Below are 17,030 nucleotides of genomic sequence, written 5' to 3' on the forward strand. Positions count from 1 at the left end.
CTTCGTTTCATTGCCTTTCAGGGATGAATAAACCCAGTCATGCGGGGAACGTAAGCCTTCCCCGCTTCCCATCCGCACAGAGAGTCCGAACTCCTCTCATCACTCTACCTCCACCTGAAGGTTCCCAGTCGAATATCCCATATTCGAATGTGATTGATTCTGACCCCCAAGAGACCTTTGGTTCCCCCACACTCACCCTGTTTGAGGAGTCAGAAGGTCTCCCTATGAGCCATTTTGAGCCTGAGGACAGGAAGAGCGAAATCACTCTCTCTGGAAAGTCTTTGGAGGAGAGCCCAAGGCAACTAACCCAGCCAGCGTTCACTAATGTGCCCACACAAAGCCAACAAAGCAAGTGGCTGAAATATCAAATCACAGCTCGGTGTAACTTAATTACTCCAAACAGTGATGATACAAAAGTGACGGATGACTTCTCGGCGGAAAGTGATTCAGGAATGCCGTCCGGCAACACCACGGAGTGGCCGAGGGGTGCTAGAAATAAAAGCCCTTCAGATTCTGTGCATTTGCAGATGTTAAAAGGTGTGATTCATCAACAGGAGCAGATTTTTAGCAGTCAAGATTCTGTTTCCGGAAGGAAGGCACTTTCTCCAGCGTCAGCTTCCAAAGCGGAGAAAACACGAAAGGTGTTGGGTCAGCAGGCCTTCTATGGTCGCATTGTAACAGGAGATGCCCAGGTGGGGAACCATTTTGGCAAGTTTTGTATACTTTATATTTCTCGCATCCATCATGCATTTCGGAAGGTCGAAGACGAAGCCAACCAAGTAAACCGTTTATCACCCTTGTTTAGAGGTCTTTTACCTAACTGTGTTCAAAACAGTTCCTTTGACTTAGAACAATAGAGGTTTTGAGTCAATAGTTCAATTCTAAAGTTAAGAGAACTTTCATAAGCAGAGCTGCAAATCTGCTGCGTTTGCCAGAAAGTTACACAGTGTGAATTCCATGGAGGCATTTGTTTCGTTTTAAGTTTATTTTCACAACCGTCAAGGGAGGATGACTGTAGGATAATGCAAGAAAAAGAATTAGCCTCGTGTAGGCTTCTGCCAGGCTAAAATTTTGTTAGCCCCATGTCCGCCCCACTTAAATATTTTATTTGAATTAAATATGATCAGGTGGGCTTCCAGAAATGTTTGCCTTAGTAATTGTTTTAAAAAGACTCATAGTATTAAAAATGCCTGTAGAAAATATTTGCCAATGGCCAACTGGTATTTTGCTGGAATCTTTATACTTTGACTCATTCTATTTCAGGAGATAAATGTCTCTGAGCTCTCCTTTCCGAGCAGGAAAAGGATCAAATGTGCCTCTCTTCCCAAAAGACAAGTATGCATACCAGCTGTTTTCTCATCTCCTGCTCATTATAAAGAGGTTTTTACTGCTGCTCTCACAGGTAAGGCGGATGTTTTTCAGGGCAGAAACACTGATAGGGGATTTTAAAATTTACTTATGGCCCGCTTTCATGTCTGTCTCACCTTGTGGACTGTAAGCTCTGTGTGGGCAGGGTTCGCACCCACCAATTCTGTTGTATTTTACCAAACCCTTTGCATAGTGCTCTGCACACAGATCGATCGACTGATCGATTATCGGGAATGCTTTGATGATTTGGTGGCCTCTTGTAAGTTCAGGACAGAGATGATACAGTGAGTGTTTACACCGATTATAGTCACCACCCCTTATTCTTTCAGCGTAAGATGTTTTTGTAGGGGCTGCATTTACCTAACTTAATCTCTGCTCAGTGGTTACTTTATGAGTAGGGTATATGGGAATTCGTATACTTGAGAAAATTTTAATGCTACGCTTTGGATAAAAGTATCTCAAAGATAGAAAAACTGTAAAATGTTTCAGGAAAACAGATTTGAGCCATTTTGGTCCAAATCTTTGGTCTTTTTTGGGGGGGAAAGTTTTGAAATGCAGGTAGGGATTCAGAAGAGGGCAGTTATAATCTTTGCATTGAATGCCCCTTAAGTGCTGGGGCATGGTTATGGCTAGGTTCATGGCTATTACTTTAGAAAATTAAAGAGACCTGATTCAGTAATTCCTCTCTCAGTGGGTATTTGATAAACTGTTTAGAAAGAGAGCGATAGTAGGATCTACCTCACTGGAGTCTGGAAGCAGTAGAGATCTTTCCGTGGTTCTGGAGGAGCTGGGAGATACTCTTGGATAGCAAAGACAGTGAGGAGATTAGGGGAAGGTAGGGGAAAGGAGAAGGAGGAGGAGGAATCCGATAGTAAAATCAAAGAGCAAGGGAAAGGGGAAGAATGTTTTGGGGTTGTGCCCCTTTACCTTCCTCTCAGTCCATCCAAGATCCATCCCCTTCTCACAGAGCCTCCCACATCCAGCTGGAAATTAAGTTCACCTCTCCAAAATGAACCAATCATTCAGAGCAAGAAATTAAGCGTACAACCTCTCCAAAAATGAATCCATCACTTACACAGAGCAAACCCTTCCAGGCAGAAGATATTAACCTTTGGACATCTTATTTTTATTAGGCTAGCTTGCCTGCTTGAGAGCAAGACCAGCTTTTCTGTTAAAATGCCAGGCCTTCTAGGCAACTTAATAAATACTCTTTGTATCGATGATGGTATATTTTCAAAGCGTAGCTAAGACTTTAAGGAAAGGAACCAGAAGTATAAAAAAGCACAAAGGGTTACAAGCTGTAAGCAAATGGCAAAGAACAGGGTAGATTAATGAAGCATGGAATTAGAGAGTTGTTGGGGAGGGTCTTTGTTGAAATGCATTGGTGATTTGTGAGAAGAATCATCTTCAGACTGACACAAACTGAGAATCCATCTCTTACTTGTCACTTTTTTCTTTCCTCCCCACATAAAGAACATTTAAATATACTGTTGTTTGAGTTGTCCCAAAGATTGCATAAAGCTTTTTCGAAAGTCGACATATCCTTTTATACTTCCATGAAAGAAGAAACTAAGAAAAAATTAGGAAATCATGTTCCTCTCTGCCGTCACAATCAGCCTACAAAACTTGTCATGGTTAAAAAAGAAGGTCCAAATAAGGTAATATACGCTTTTTGTCTAGGTTCTACTGATATATATATATATAAATAAATATATAAATATATATGTATATATGATCATATATATAGGCCCTACTGTGGCAGGTTTGAAAGGAGCCATTCTTTGCAGCTAGAGGGTAAAGCATATTATGCCAAGTGAACGGAAAAAGAATCCCAATTTCACTTTACGACCACCAAATTTTGTTGAAGGAAGGTGATCTGGTCAAGTATTTGGTAATGGTTGGGCTTTTTTTTTTTTTTTAGGAAGTGGTACAATAGTGAATTATACCAAACTAATTCTCTCTCTAACTTATTTGTAATATTATTAATAAATAACAGTCAAAATAGATTTCAGAATGCATGTTGACCTATTTCACAGGGGACTAATTTAAATAAATCAAATGTAAGTTCCTTTTTGTAAAGACAAACTTAAAAAGCAATCTATATATACCTCAGATATCCAAAACTGAACTCTTCATTTTCCCTCCCACATCCTCTCCTCCATCACCATTCCCAATCACAGTTGACACTACCATCCTCCCCTTCTCTCAAATCTATAATTTTGCCATCATTCCACATTCATCTTCCCACTACTCTGAAAACACCAATGGTTGCCTGTTCATCCTCACATCAAGCAGAAAGCGTGGCTTAGCGGAAAGAGTACGGGCTTGGAAGTCAGAGGTCATGGGTTCTAATCCCAGCTCTGCCACTTATCAGCTGTGTGACTTTGGGCAAGTCACTTAACTTCTGTGCTTCAGTTACCTCATCTGTAAAATGAGGATTGAGATTGTGAGCCCCACGTGGGACAATCTGATTACCTTGTATCTACCCCAGCACTTAGAACAGTGCTTGGCACATAGTAAGCGTGTAACAAATGCCATCATTATTATTATAAATTTCTGACCATTGGCATTAAGGCACTCAGCTCTCTCCCTGCTACTTATCCTCACCTCTCCCACTACACCCCAGCTCACACGCTTCATTCCTCTCAGAGAAACATTGGGTCATCTTCTCATCTTGCCACTAACCTCTCTCTCCAGCCCTCCTTTCTGCTTGAAATTCTGTTCCCCATCACATCTGGCAAACCACTGCTCTCTCCTTATTCCAGGTCCATATTCAAAGCAAAAAAAGATATTCTTTAAATTTAATTGGAAGTTGGAACAAATTAGGTGTGTATAGCAACACACTCATTAGAAAATCCTTCCTGTTGAGACTAAGATCTGCCAAAGTAGTTTAAAAAAGTTGCTCTTCGAAATGTAGATGAAAAAACAATTTCTGTGAAATGCTGGCTTTTTTGGTTTAGTTTTCTTACAGGCACAAATTGTCCCTCTTGTATTCAAAGATGCTTTTTATCAGTTATGTTACAAAATGATGTTGACTAACATAGGTAGACTCCAGGAGGGTTCTGGTTGTCTTGGCTTTTTAAATCAAAATTTGTCTTAATTCCTCTGTGGCTCAGTTTCCTCACCTGTTAAAGGGAGATTAAATCCTTGTTCTCCTTCCCCCTTAGACTGTGAGACAGAGACTGGGTTTTACCTGATTTTTCCCCAGCACTTAGTACAGTGCATGGCATAAAGTAAGCACTTAACAAATACCACGGTGATGATGATGATAAAGAATGTCTGGTTGTAAAATAAGACAAGTTTTGGAAAATAAAATGAAAATATTTAGGCCACAAATATTTCTGAATGAGGGCAGTTTATAAGGAATAATTGACGTAAAGCAATCTCCTATTGTATCTCTGACTCATTTTAACTGGTTTTCTTCCTCACAGGGCCGTCTCTTTTATACTTGTGACAGCCCAAAAGCTGATCAGTGTAATTTTTTTAAATGGTTTGACGAAGCCACCCCAACTAATTTGATGCAAGTGGAGTCTGGTCCCAGTCTGGTGCTGCATGACATAAAGAGTATTGGAACTTACTTACGATGCCAAAAGATTCCCCTGTATGAGGAATGTCGGCTTTTGATAAGGTATGTTATTTTTTGTGTTCTGGCCAAAAGGCACACATCTGATTGTGAATGGATTGGGTAAGATCTCACCCATGTCTATCAATAATGTTGGTATTTGTTAAGCGCTTACTATGATATCAATCAGTGGGTTACTAAATGAGCGCTTAGTAGGGGCCGGGCACTATTCTATCTAGTGCTGTGGCAACAAACCGTATCTGAATCTTTTCAAACTTGGAAGTTAGAAACCGTGATGCCAAAAACCTAGTAAAATGCCATGCATTCATTCATTCATTCAATGGTATTTGAGCACTTACTGGGTGCAGAGCACTGTACTAAGCACTTGGAAAGTACAATTCAGCAATAAAGAGAGACAATTCCTGCCCACACCGGGTTTACAATATAGTAGGGGTAAGACAGACATCAAAACAAGTAAACTGGCATCAATATAAACAGGATAGCTCAGTGCTAGCTCCTTAGCTAGGCACCCCAGGACTTCAGGTTAAGCCCCAAATGGATGATGATAGCCTAGGAATCCCCAAAACACCTGCCTAAGACGCAGGTCTCCCTACTACTACTGATGACCCGAGTGTGGGATCACTCAGTAAATACTGATGATGATGATCAAGCGGGATAGGGAGTAAAGAGCCAGGAACTGCTACTTTCCCAGGATTCTACATGGTCAGTGCTGTTCATTACAACCCCAAGGTAAAGCCCATACAGTAGTCCAGGGTAGAGAAAACAGGAATTTATATAGTTATACTGAACAATAAACACTTTCTACTTGGTAATGAACACATTCAGAACCGAAACAGTGTAGTACAATATCTCAGTATTTTAAAGGATCCCCTGATTCCCTCTCCAAATATTTTTAAGTCCAGTTTTTTCACCTTACTTGATTTTTGACTCTAAATGCATTTTCCTTTCATTTTACAGAAAAGGATATGAGTTTCAGAGGAGACAATTTGGCAAATCCAAGAAATTTGGCATTTCAGATGCCTCACTTCACAGTGACTCGAAAAGGAAACTGTATCTTAAACTGAGTAGGAAGGAGAATTCCTCTTCGTACAACAAAGGTAAGCTTACCTGGTCCTCTCAGTGGCTAATCTCACAGCTCATGTTTGGAAAATGTTGGATATTAATGTATGTTGTGGTCAATATCTCTCTCGATACAAAGAGAATTATGCATCATGTTAGCTCACTGTGGGCAGGGAATGAGTCTATTCTTATATTGAACTTTGAGACACTTTATACAGTGCCTTGCACCTAATAAGTGCTCAGTACATAGGATTGAATGAAGGAATTGTGTCTGCTTAAAGGTCCACCAAATTATGTTAAATGCCTTCTTTAAATAACCAGTAGTTTTTCTGAAACTTTGCAAAACACAGACCAGCAAACAGATTCTGTCTGCTTACGTCTCTTGTTTCTGATCTTTTTGAACCACTTGGAGTGTCAAACTCTGGCATTTGTTGAACTTGCGGACCAGGGGACAAATAAGCAAAGACAGGTAGGTAGGTCACTCCTCAAGTGCTAGATGACTGCTGAAGTTATGACTACCTTGCAATTAGAAGAAACCATGCTTTTTGAAATCGAAAAAAACCCATGGTTGCGGGTTCCTAGTACGATTTAAATGCTCTCGGTGTTTCCATGTTGCAAACACAGAGAATACCGTGGAAAAGAGACAGGAGAATTGGAAGGGGACAATGGTTTGGTGGTTAGATAGAGAAGGCAGAAAGCACAGCTCTATTCCAAAAATGCCACCAACAGGGACACTGTTCCTACCTTCTGTTTTCCCCTCTTTCTCCTTAAACATAAACCCTGAATCTGTTCAAATCAAGGCTTGAAGCTTGAACCCTTTCAATCTGAAAACAAATTAGGTCTGTATAGCAACACACTCATTAGAAAATCCTTCCTGTTGAGACTAAGATCTGCCAAAGTGGTTTAAAAAAGTTGCTCTTCGAAATGTAGATGAAAAAACAATTTCTGTGAAATGCTGGCTTTTTTGGTTTAGTTTTCTTACAGGCACAAATTGTCCCTCTTGTATTCAAAGATGCTTTTTATCAGTTATGTTACAAAATGATGTTGACTAACATAGGTAGACTCCAGGAGGGTTCTGGTTGTCTTGGCTTTTTAAATCAAAATTTGTCTTAATTCCTCTGTGGCTCAGTTTCCTCACCTGTTAAAGGGAGATTAAATCCCTGTTCTCCTTCCCCCTTAGACTGTGAGACAGAGAATGGGTTTTACCTGATTTTTCCCCAGCACTTAGTACAGTGCATGGCATAAAGTAAGCACTTAACAAATACCACGGTGATGATGATGATAAAGAATGTCTGGTTGTAAAATAAGACAAGTTTTGGAAAATAAAATGAAAATATTTAGGCCACAAAGGTGTGTGTGTGTTTTTAAGATGGGTTGGGAGAAGGATTTTTGAAATGTGACATTAGCTAGTATTCAGAATGGATTTGGAAATGTTTCAAAACCCTGCATTTAATTGTTTTCACAGATGATCTCTGGGTAATTTCAAAAACCCTAGACTTTGAATTGGATACTTTCATCGCATGCAGTGCTTTCTTTGGACCATCATCCAACGATGAGTTGGAGCTGATACCTCTGAAAGGCTTTTACCCTTCAAACTGGCCTTGCGATGGTAAGGTTTACTTTGCCAGTCAATCCATTAATAGTTACTTATTGGGTGCCTACTGAATGCGGAGTCTAAGTGCCCAAGAGAGTATGATAGAGTGAGAAAACTTAATCCCTGCCCTCAAGGGATAGGCTCAAAACCGTAGGAAGAAGAGAACGGAGAGGCGGATACAAGGTACCAAGTTTTTTTTAGTCTGCAAATTAAAAAAGAATAAAATGGTTAAGCTCTCTAATCAGGGCTAGAAACTTGGGAGGAACTACTATTTTCTATCTAGTGTGATCTCTTATATTATAAATTCCCACTCAAGGGCCGTCTATTTTACCCTGAGGTTAGTTGTGATGCAGCAGGGCGGATTGAGAAGCACCGTGGCCTAGTGGATAGAGCAGGGGCCTGGGTGTCAGAAGGACCTGGGTTCTAATCCCAGCCCCACCACTTGTCTGCTGTGGGACCTTCGGCAAATCGCTTAAAATCCCTGTGCCTCATTTCCCTCATCTTTAAAATGGGGATTAAGACCGTGAGGTTCAGTAGGGGACAGGGACTTTATCCAACCCAATTATCTTGCATCTACCCCAGCGCTTAGAACGGGGCCCGGCATATAGTGAGCGCTTAACAGATACCATTAAAAAGCGCCTGCTCCAGCGTTTCTTCGTGGTCTAGGGTGCCGTGGGGATTCTGGCAACTTCAGGGGAGCCTGGAGAGAAGGTCCCTAAAAGCGCCGGTCTTCAGGGCTCCGGGGAATCTACCAACTGAAAAATGAACGGGAAGCAATTCCCAACAAGACTCAGCAGGGGGAAGTGTTGCCGAGAGAAGGATTTTGGCAGCTCAGGTTCCCAGAGCTTTGAGATCCTGTCCCCAGCTGACCTCCACGTTGGCAACATTGCCAGGAACCCTGGAGACGTAATAAGTAGGCCAAGCCCCCCCGGAAGCCGGGCCATCAACCCCGAGAGCCCTCCGGCACACCGCCTCACCGTTCCTCCCTAGTTAATAATAATACTAATGAAGGTATTGGTTAGCGCTTACTAGGTGCGAAGCACTGTTCTAAGCGCTGGGGGGGATACCAGGTGATCAGGTTGACCCACGTGGGGCTCACAGTCTTCATCCCCATTTTACAGATGAGGTCGCTGAAGCCCAGAGAAGTGAAGTGACTTGCCCAAAGTCACACAGCTGACACTTGGCTGAGGCAGAGTCAGAACCCACGACCTCTGACTCCCAAGCCCGGGCTCTTTCCGCTGAGCCACGCCGCTTCTCTGTTGCTCCAAAATGTAGCGTAGGCAGGAGAGAGTGCTGGGGGAGGCTGGGGGAGGGATGGTATATTAAAATCTTCCCTTTGCTTTTCATCACGGGAAGGCAATGGATTGGGTCAGTTCTCTGAACTCCTGGGCCTTAACGAAAATCAACTTTACTCCACTGTAGCTCCTTTCTTCCAGAGCAGTTTCACATCCATATGTCATCTCTTTAGCCTCTGGGGCAGGGACAAGGTATTTTTATCCACCTGAATAGTTCGGGAAACTGGAACAAGAGAAATTGTGATTTTTTTTTTCCCCCCAACCCACAGTGAAAAGCAAAGCTGCTATCAGAACGTAGAATTGCTGGCTTCCAACCCAGTGCTTTTTCCTTGGTTTTCATTTCCCAGACAGGCTGCTGTTGGCTGAGAATGTCACTACATCCATTTCACCTGAGAAACAGCGTGGCTTAGTGGAAAGAGCCCGGGCTTGGGAGTCGAGGTCATGGGTTCTAATCCCAGCTCCGGCCACTTGTCAGCTGTGTGACTTTGGGGAAGTCACTTCACTTCTCTGTGCCTCAGTTACCTCATCTGTAAAATGGGGATTAAGACTGTGAGCCCCACCTGGGACAACCTGATAACCTTGTATCATTTCCCAGCACTTAGAGCAGTGCTCGGCACATAGTAAGCGCTTAATAAATACCATTGTTATTGTATGGAAAATAACTGATAGGGTAGCTTTTTTTTTCCCCGAGATCATTTTACAAATATTCAGCCAATCTTTTTCAAAGTAAAAATTTGTTTCTTGGGTTGAAGCTGTAGTTCTGAGCATTTTGGGAGAAATAAATACTCTGGAATGTTTTCTTGTAAAAAAAAAAAATTAATATCAGAAGCCTTAACATTTAAATCCGAAAGAAGAATTCAGGTTTAAGTCCGTTTAAGGAGAACTGACAATAATAATAATCGACCATAGAATAAAGTATTTTTACATAGTGTTTGTTAAGTGCTTCCTGTGTGCCAGGCACTGTATTATAGCCCCTGGGGTGGGTGGGACTACAAGCAAATCGGGTTAGACACAGCCCCTCTCCTATATCGGGCTCACAGTCTTAATTCCCATTTTACAAATGAGGTAACCAAAGCAGAGAAGTGAAGTGGCTTGCCCAAGGTGACCCAGTAGACAAGTGGCATCGCTGCCTGAGCTGGGATTAGAACCCATGACCTTCTGACTCGCAGGCCCTTGCCCTATCCACTAGGCCATGCTGCTTCTCCAGATTTAATACCTTGACTTTTTACCTAGAGATGATATTTAAGCATGAACTTTGAAAAAACTACAATAATCAGTAGCTGAACAGTGAAAGTACCATTTAATATGGTTTTTTGTTTTTTTTAAAGAAACCCAATTTCATCAGCACAGTGTTCACATCGTGTTATCACTTTCTTATATCTCTTTCTAGTGGTGGTTCATGCGTTGCTGGTTTGTAATGCAAGTTCAGAGTTGACCAGTTTGAGAAATATGCAGGAATACTTTTGTCCCTCCACTCTTCCTCTAATGCAGTACTTGCTAACACTGTAAGTATCTAAAGCCCATGGTATCAGGAATAATATTAGAAAAACGGAAACTAGGTTGAAGAACCCAATCATAAAGTATTGTTTGAGGATTGCTTAAACTGTTGTCAGGAAAATTTAGAGAAAGGAATTTTTTATTATTAATAATATTACTACATTTAGTGTGTATTTACTTATGTCATGATATGTACTAAGTCCTAGGGTAGATGCAAGGTAATCAGATCAAACAGTCCCTTTCCCAAGGTGTATGTTGAATCTGAGTAGGACAGTATGTCAAAAGTTTTACAGTAAGCTACATACTTTTATAATAATAAAAAAATACAGATAGCACACCAACACTTTCATGTGCAATTTACCAAAAAATTATGGGCATATTCTGAAACAAACAAGGTTTGAATCTCTCAAATAGAATAAGGAAAATTCAGTAGCCTCTCCATTTGTCTTCTCCAGTTTACTTTCTGGTGTCAGTTTCTTTTGCCCTTACACCAAATTTTACTGTCTAGTTAATACTTTTATTTGGTTTTATAATGACTGGAAGGTCGAGAGGCATTATAATTCCTCGCAGATATATTAGAGTATGTCATGTACATTAATGCTGAGTCTGCAGTTGTTCCATCTCCTCCATTTGAATAAGATGAGTGGCAGTTGGGAAGAGGTAAGCTCGTGGAAACAGTCACGCTTTATATTCATTTTGGAATAGAATTTGATCCATTAGTCCAATTTTAACCCAATTGCAAGGCATTGAAAATGTCAGTGTCTTTAATGTCGTTTATTAAGTAATCTAATGATTTGTTCCCTTGGCCTGATTACGCCAAGCTCCTAGATTTAGCCCGAATTTACTTTCTGCCTTTAATTGCTGGATTTGTCCTAGGTCTTCTCCAAGTGAACCTACTAATAAAAGAATAAACCCGAGAAAATTTATCCCGCCAGCCTTCAGTGCAAATATAACTAAGAGCCATAGTCTTCTCAGCTCAGAAGCAGCATTACAACTAGCCAGTCAAGTGATTCAGTCATTTCAACTGAACCCCGATCAAGCTACCGCTCTAATTCAGATCGCTCACAGGATGGCCTCCTGTGAAAGTGTTGCTGAACCAGCGGAACAATACACCTTACCTATCACCGTCATACATGGTAAGAAGCAAGAGACTGTCCAGACCACTTAGTCACAGACCTCCCTATCGACTATGATTCCATGTCTGCTCTTGCCATTCTCTTTGTATATAGATATCTCAAACTCTGGCCAGAAAGAAGAAAATTCAATCATAACGATCGTGGTATTTATTAAGCGTTTAAGATGTACCAGGCACAGTACTAGGTATTGGGGTGGATACAGGCAAATTGAGGACACAGTCCCTGTCCCATATGGGGCTGACAGTCTCAATCCCCATTTTACAGATGAGGTAACTGAAGCACAGAGAAGTGAACTGACTTGCCCAAGGTCACACAGCAGACAAGTGGCAGAGCCGGGATGAGAACCCAAGAGTTTATTCTTTTTCTCCTCATTTGTTTCTGCGCCAAAGCAAGTCAGCTACACATCACAGAATTCTACCTAGATCACGCCGTATCCATTGCTAACTGAATGATTTTGCAATTGAATCAGCGCAACATTTTCTCGGCCGTTTGTGTGATTGGCTCCTCCTGGGGGTTCGGGCTCATGTCCCACCTGTTACCTCTCTAGTCCACCCACCGGTCAATCCACTGCTGTTGATTCAGTGGAAAGAGCACTGCTCTGGGAATCAGAAGACCTGGTTTCTAGTTCCAGTTCTATGCGTTGGGACTATATCATCAGCAGGGAAGGTTTTTGAGTAAAGAATCACCCGGGGTGTTCCACAAGGTGGATAGACCCAACAAAAAACCTGACAAATAACTGGCAACTGTAGACAGCAAAAGACGGCGCTCTTCATTCCTCTTAAGCTAACCTACTCATGGGGCCTCCTTCTCTTCTCTGACCCTTCACCACATTCCCTCCTTGCTTTTCAAACCCAAAAGACCCCAGCTCTCCACATCTTCAAAGCCTTTCTAAAAATCACCTCTCCTTCAGAAGGTTAATTCATTTTCCTCAGTCAATTGATGGTATTTACCGAGCGTTTACTGTATGCAGAACACTGTACAAAGCACTTGGGAGAGTACAGTACAACAAATTGGTAGACACTGTTCTTTCCCCATCTCATTATTATTATTACTCTTATGGTATTTGTTAAACATTTACTATGTGCTCAGCACTGTTCTAAGCGCAATGTCCCTTGATACCTCCTTCCATACTACCAAAGCGCATCAAGCGCTCTCTCAATCATTAATTCATGTACATATTCCTTTTTCTTTCACCTCTCTAATTTATTTTAGTGTCCTTCTCCAGGCTGTAGTGTAAGCTCCTTTAAGGCAGGGATCATGTCTTTTTTTATTGTGCTCTTCCGAGCAGTTAGGACAGTGACAGTCGGTGTTCAGGAAATGCTATAAATTCATTGGAAATCATGTCTCTGCCTGGGCTTTTTCAGTAATTCGTATCCCAGTGGCATATTAACCTCTTCTTAAATTGCTCCCAGGTCGGAGGGAGCTGAATTCTGTGACTAGAACTACCATGACTAGATAAGTGTTTTTGTAGAGTTTTACATGTATTTTCCTCATCTTGATTCTGCTTGTTCTCCGTTTTCATATCTCACTGCTTTTGGTCTTTTCTCTTTCATCCTTAAGTCACTTTCAGTCATCTTTAATCTCTCCTCCCATTTGGCATCTTCTTTCAACTTCTTTCTGCGTGGCTCAGAGGAAAGAGCCTGGGCTTCGGAGTCAGAGGTCATGAGTTCGACTCCCGGCTCTGCCGCTTGTCAGCTGTGTGACTGTGGGCAAGTCACTTCACTTCTCTGTGCCTCAGTTACCTCATCTGTAAAATGGGGATTAACTGTGAGCCTCACGTGGGACAACCTGATTACCCTGTATCTACCCCAGCGCTTAGAACAGTGCTCTGCACATAGTAAGCGCTTAACAAATACCAACATACTTTTTAAATCATTTTTGTCTGCCCTTGTTATTTTTCCCCCAACTTCCACCTGGACCCTCGCCACCTTTTTCAACATCACCTCCTTGACCCTTCATTTCTTTCTTGGTGTGTGTTTTTACTCTGTGCTCTTTTGTCGTGAAGCCTGTATCTGTAATGACTGTCTCTTCTGCAGGCAAGTTTTATTCAGGGCTAAGATGCATAATTCCTTGGGAAATAGTAATTTGTTAAATTGATCCTTCTGCATTGATTTTTAAGTCTTTAATTCTTGGGAAATAATAAATCATTTAACTTGGATCACAGCACTTAATGGTATGATCTACTTCAAATTAAGGTTTTGTCAATTTTTGAGGCATTGAAAAAGGTATTTTCATTTTTTTTTATGGTATCTGTTAAGCGCTTACTATGTCCTAAATGCTGGGGTAGGTACAAGTTAATTAGGTCGGACAAAGTCCCTGTCCCCACTTGGGGCTTACAGTCTAAGTAGAAAAGTGAACGGGTATTTAATCCCTATTTTACATTTGAGGGAACTGAGGCACAGAGAAATGAAGTGACTCACCCAAGGTCACACAACAGACTAGTGGCAAAGCCTGAATTAGAACCCAAGTTGTTTTGGCTCCTAGGCCTGTGCTTTTTCCACTAGGTCATGCTGCTTCTCCAATTTATAATCTTTTCGATTTATTATTGATCTGGGTCTATGTGACCCACCCCAGTGTTTGCAGTCCCTGCAGAAGGAAGAACATTTGCAGAGAAGTAGACAGAAGAGTTGCACGCCAAGTACAGTTGCCAATATACTCTAAATAAAAGCTTATAAAAAACAGATTTCCTTTCTTTTCCTTTGCTACCAGCAAATTAACATCCTTCTAATTTGTGTTACTCCCTGAATGAATACAAAAGATGATGTCTTAAATGTGATATCTTTACATAACTCAGAATGGAAGATTAATGATTATCTGGTAAATGTGGTTTAGGTTACCTCTAACTTAGGTCATCTGGGCCACAAATACTGCTTTTCCTTCTGTCATCTGGGTAATCACAGGGTAACAGTGCTTTCTGAAATGTACTCAATCTTCCCAAATCTCCTTGATATTTTCTCTCTCCCAATACAACTCTAGGTGTTTTTGGAGCTGGAAAGAGTTATCTGCTGGCAGTGGTGGTTTTGTTCCTTGTACAGCTCTTTGAAGAGAGTGAAAGGCCCACAAGTCCAAATCCAAGATCATGGAAAATTCTGATCTCCTCCTCTACTAATGTTGCTGTGGACAGGGTACTTCTTGTGTAGGTATCTTTTTTTTTATTTAAATGGCTAAATGACATTGCTTGTTTTAGCACTGTTTCAGATAACCAAATTATTTCAGTCTTTCATTCTGTCTTTTTCCATTTAATCCCTGGCTTAGGGGTTGATAGTGTCAACCCTAAGCCAGAAAGGTTTCAGGAATATGGCGATTTATTTAGAGATATGGAGAATGACATGCAACCTGTCCTTCGGAACTGCCGAAGGGACCGCTTTTGCAGGCTTATGCTTATGCTCCCTAGATTTTTCCTGCACCGCCACACTCCTGGCAGAATCTCCGTTAGTGATTCCACTTCCTACTTCTTTCTTTCACACCCCCAAGAAGACCCAAAGCCACAGCTAACTTTGCACCGTGACTGTGCTGGGAGTGAGGATCTGGTAGAGGATCTTGGGTTCCTCACGAGGGGGTGTGGAAAGATTCTCTCAATCCCTTGGAGTTCAAGAGGGACACCTCTGCAGTCTTTGTTTGGGCATAGAATGGTTAAAAATATGGGTCCTGTGTGAGTTTTTTCATCCATTCAGTCACCCAAAGGTGAATTTCACTGACAGTAGCCTTTCTGAGCAAAAAAGACAACAGTATACAGAAAAACTGATATAACCCGGTTACATTTCTAGAAAGAGTGGTTCTATCATGAGTGATTGTATTGTGGGGTACATATACCTTTTAAATCTAAGCACAGTGTTAGATTCCATTACAGTCCCATCCCCTTCCTGATGACCAAGAATGACAGGTAAGTAAACATTCACCAAAAGTGCTTCTCTGTACCCTTCCATACCCTCATTCCATCCTTCCCTCTTTCCAGTGGCTTTTCCTCCACCCAGGCCCTGCACCTGAACTTGGCCCTACCTACCCCTCCTCGGTGCCAGGATAATTTAAAAAGGAAAAAAAAAAAACCTAATATTAGTGACAAGCATAGAAGCAGTCCTTCATCCCTCCCCTCGTAGTCCCGCCTCTCGGCCCCAACCAAAGCTGTCGGGGACAGGGGTGGAGATGGGGCTGGTGGGGACGATAGCAGCAACCACAGTTTGGAAGAGGACGGTCCAGTCATCCCTCCCTTTCCCTCTCCTCTCCCATCCCACCCTAGTCCATTCCTGTCCCTGGTATTTTAACTTTGACCATGAGCAGGAAGATTGGCGATGATCATGCTTGTCTTGTAGTGGCAGCCACAGGAATTTACAATGGTTAGTTTGAAAAAAAAATATTCATTCAATCGTATTGACCGATCACTGTACTAAGTGCTGGGGAGAGTAAAATTATAACAATAACCAGACACATTCCATGCCCATAATGAACTTACAGTCTAGAGGAAGAGATTACAGTCTAGAATAAAGGAGGTGGGGACAGAGCTGAAGGGAGGCCAAGTTTAGGTAATTGATTTCTCCGCAGTTATCGGACATAACGTCAGGGCTGTAATTTATGTACACTGGGGTCGATCAGTAAGTAGGGCAAGAGTTATCCCTGGATGGCACACGTAATGCGGTGGTCCCCGCCCAGGGCACACACATATAGCAAATTCATTATTTAATTTCATTTTTTTTTAATAGAGAATCACTTGTTTAAAATCTGTTTCATGTTCCATTTCCAAAATGGATGAAAGTATGTCTTTTCTTCCTTGAAGGCTACTCAGTTTGGGATTTGAAAAGTTTATCAGAGTTGGGAGCATTCGGAAAATTGCCAAGCCAATTCTACCATACAGGTAACAGTGCCATTTTCTTCAGGAGACCAGATGGGGCTGATCTTGAGGAACACGAAGGCTTCAGATGGGAGTAATATTGTTACGAGGGGAGGAGTAAGAGAGGAATGTGTGTGCCCACGCAGCTTCGGGGACTTGCTCGGGCCAGGTCTTTGCTGGACCACCGGCCAGGTTTCCATAGCGACTGCAGGTGCTTCCTCAGCGTCAGAGGCTGGAGATGATGCTGTGGGCGCTGAGGGCCCTGTGGGGACTGAAAGAGAGGCTCCCCATTGAGGAGTTTCAAACTGAGGTTGGGCTCCATAACGGTGAGTATGGGCTTAACCGGTCCTCACTGTCTCCCCTGCCTTCAGTCCCACACTCATGAGTGTGCTTGGTCTGGAATAGGAAGTTTCCACCCCTGGTCCGGAGGAAAGACCGAGGCCTCGACCCAATAGCTGATAATAAAATGAGCAAATATATAATAAACCACATACTATGAGTAGCAGTTCAAGGATAGTTCTGGCAAGTTGAGATTTTTGTCTTTGTGGGTGACCAAAGAGATACTTCCTTTACAATATATGTACATTAAAATGGTAGGGCATTTTTTTCTAGCCTTTTACCCAATGGGAATAAACAGTGCATTCCTAAATAGAGTTGGAGTAGGAGGGGAAAA

At 41.9% G+C, this 17,030-nt stretch overlaps 1 protein-coding gene across 3 annotated transcripts in view; it reads left to right on the forward strand.

The window, feature by feature from the left end:
* ZGRF1 (zinc finger GRF-type containing 1) overlaps window positions 1-17,030 on the forward strand; it is a 52,772-nt gene that overhangs the window by 24,882 nt on the left and 10,860 nt on the right. For all 3 annotated transcript variants that reach the window (XM_029077030.1, XM_029077031.1, XM_029077032.1), the window contains 10 exons: window positions 22-692; window positions 1,264-1,402; window positions 2,842-3,026; window positions 4,800-4,996; window positions 5,909-6,048; window positions 7,476-7,619; window positions 10,290-10,404; window positions 11,273-11,532; window positions 14,509-14,668; window positions 16,304-16,381. In XM_029077030.1, coding sequence (XP_028932863.1) covers window positions 22-692; window positions 1,264-1,402; window positions 2,842-3,026; window positions 4,800-4,996; window positions 5,909-6,048; window positions 7,476-7,619; window positions 10,290-10,404; window positions 11,273-11,532; window positions 14,509-14,668; window positions 16,304-16,381 — 2,089 coding nt within the window. The remainder of the gene's footprint in view (window positions 1-21; window positions 693-1,263; window positions 1,403-2,841; window positions 3,027-4,799; window positions 4,997-5,908; window positions 6,049-7,475; window positions 7,620-10,289; window positions 10,405-11,272; window positions 11,533-14,508; window positions 14,669-16,303; window positions 16,382-17,030) is intronic.

This window comes from Ornithorhynchus anatinus, chromosome 12 (genome assembly GCF_004115215.2).
Source record: "Ornithorhynchus anatinus isolate Pmale09 chromosome 12, mOrnAna1.pri.v4, whole genome shotgun sequence".
In the NCBI taxonomy this organism is placed as follows: Eukaryota; Metazoa; Chordata; class Mammalia; order Monotremata; family Ornithorhynchidae; genus Ornithorhynchus; species Ornithorhynchus anatinus.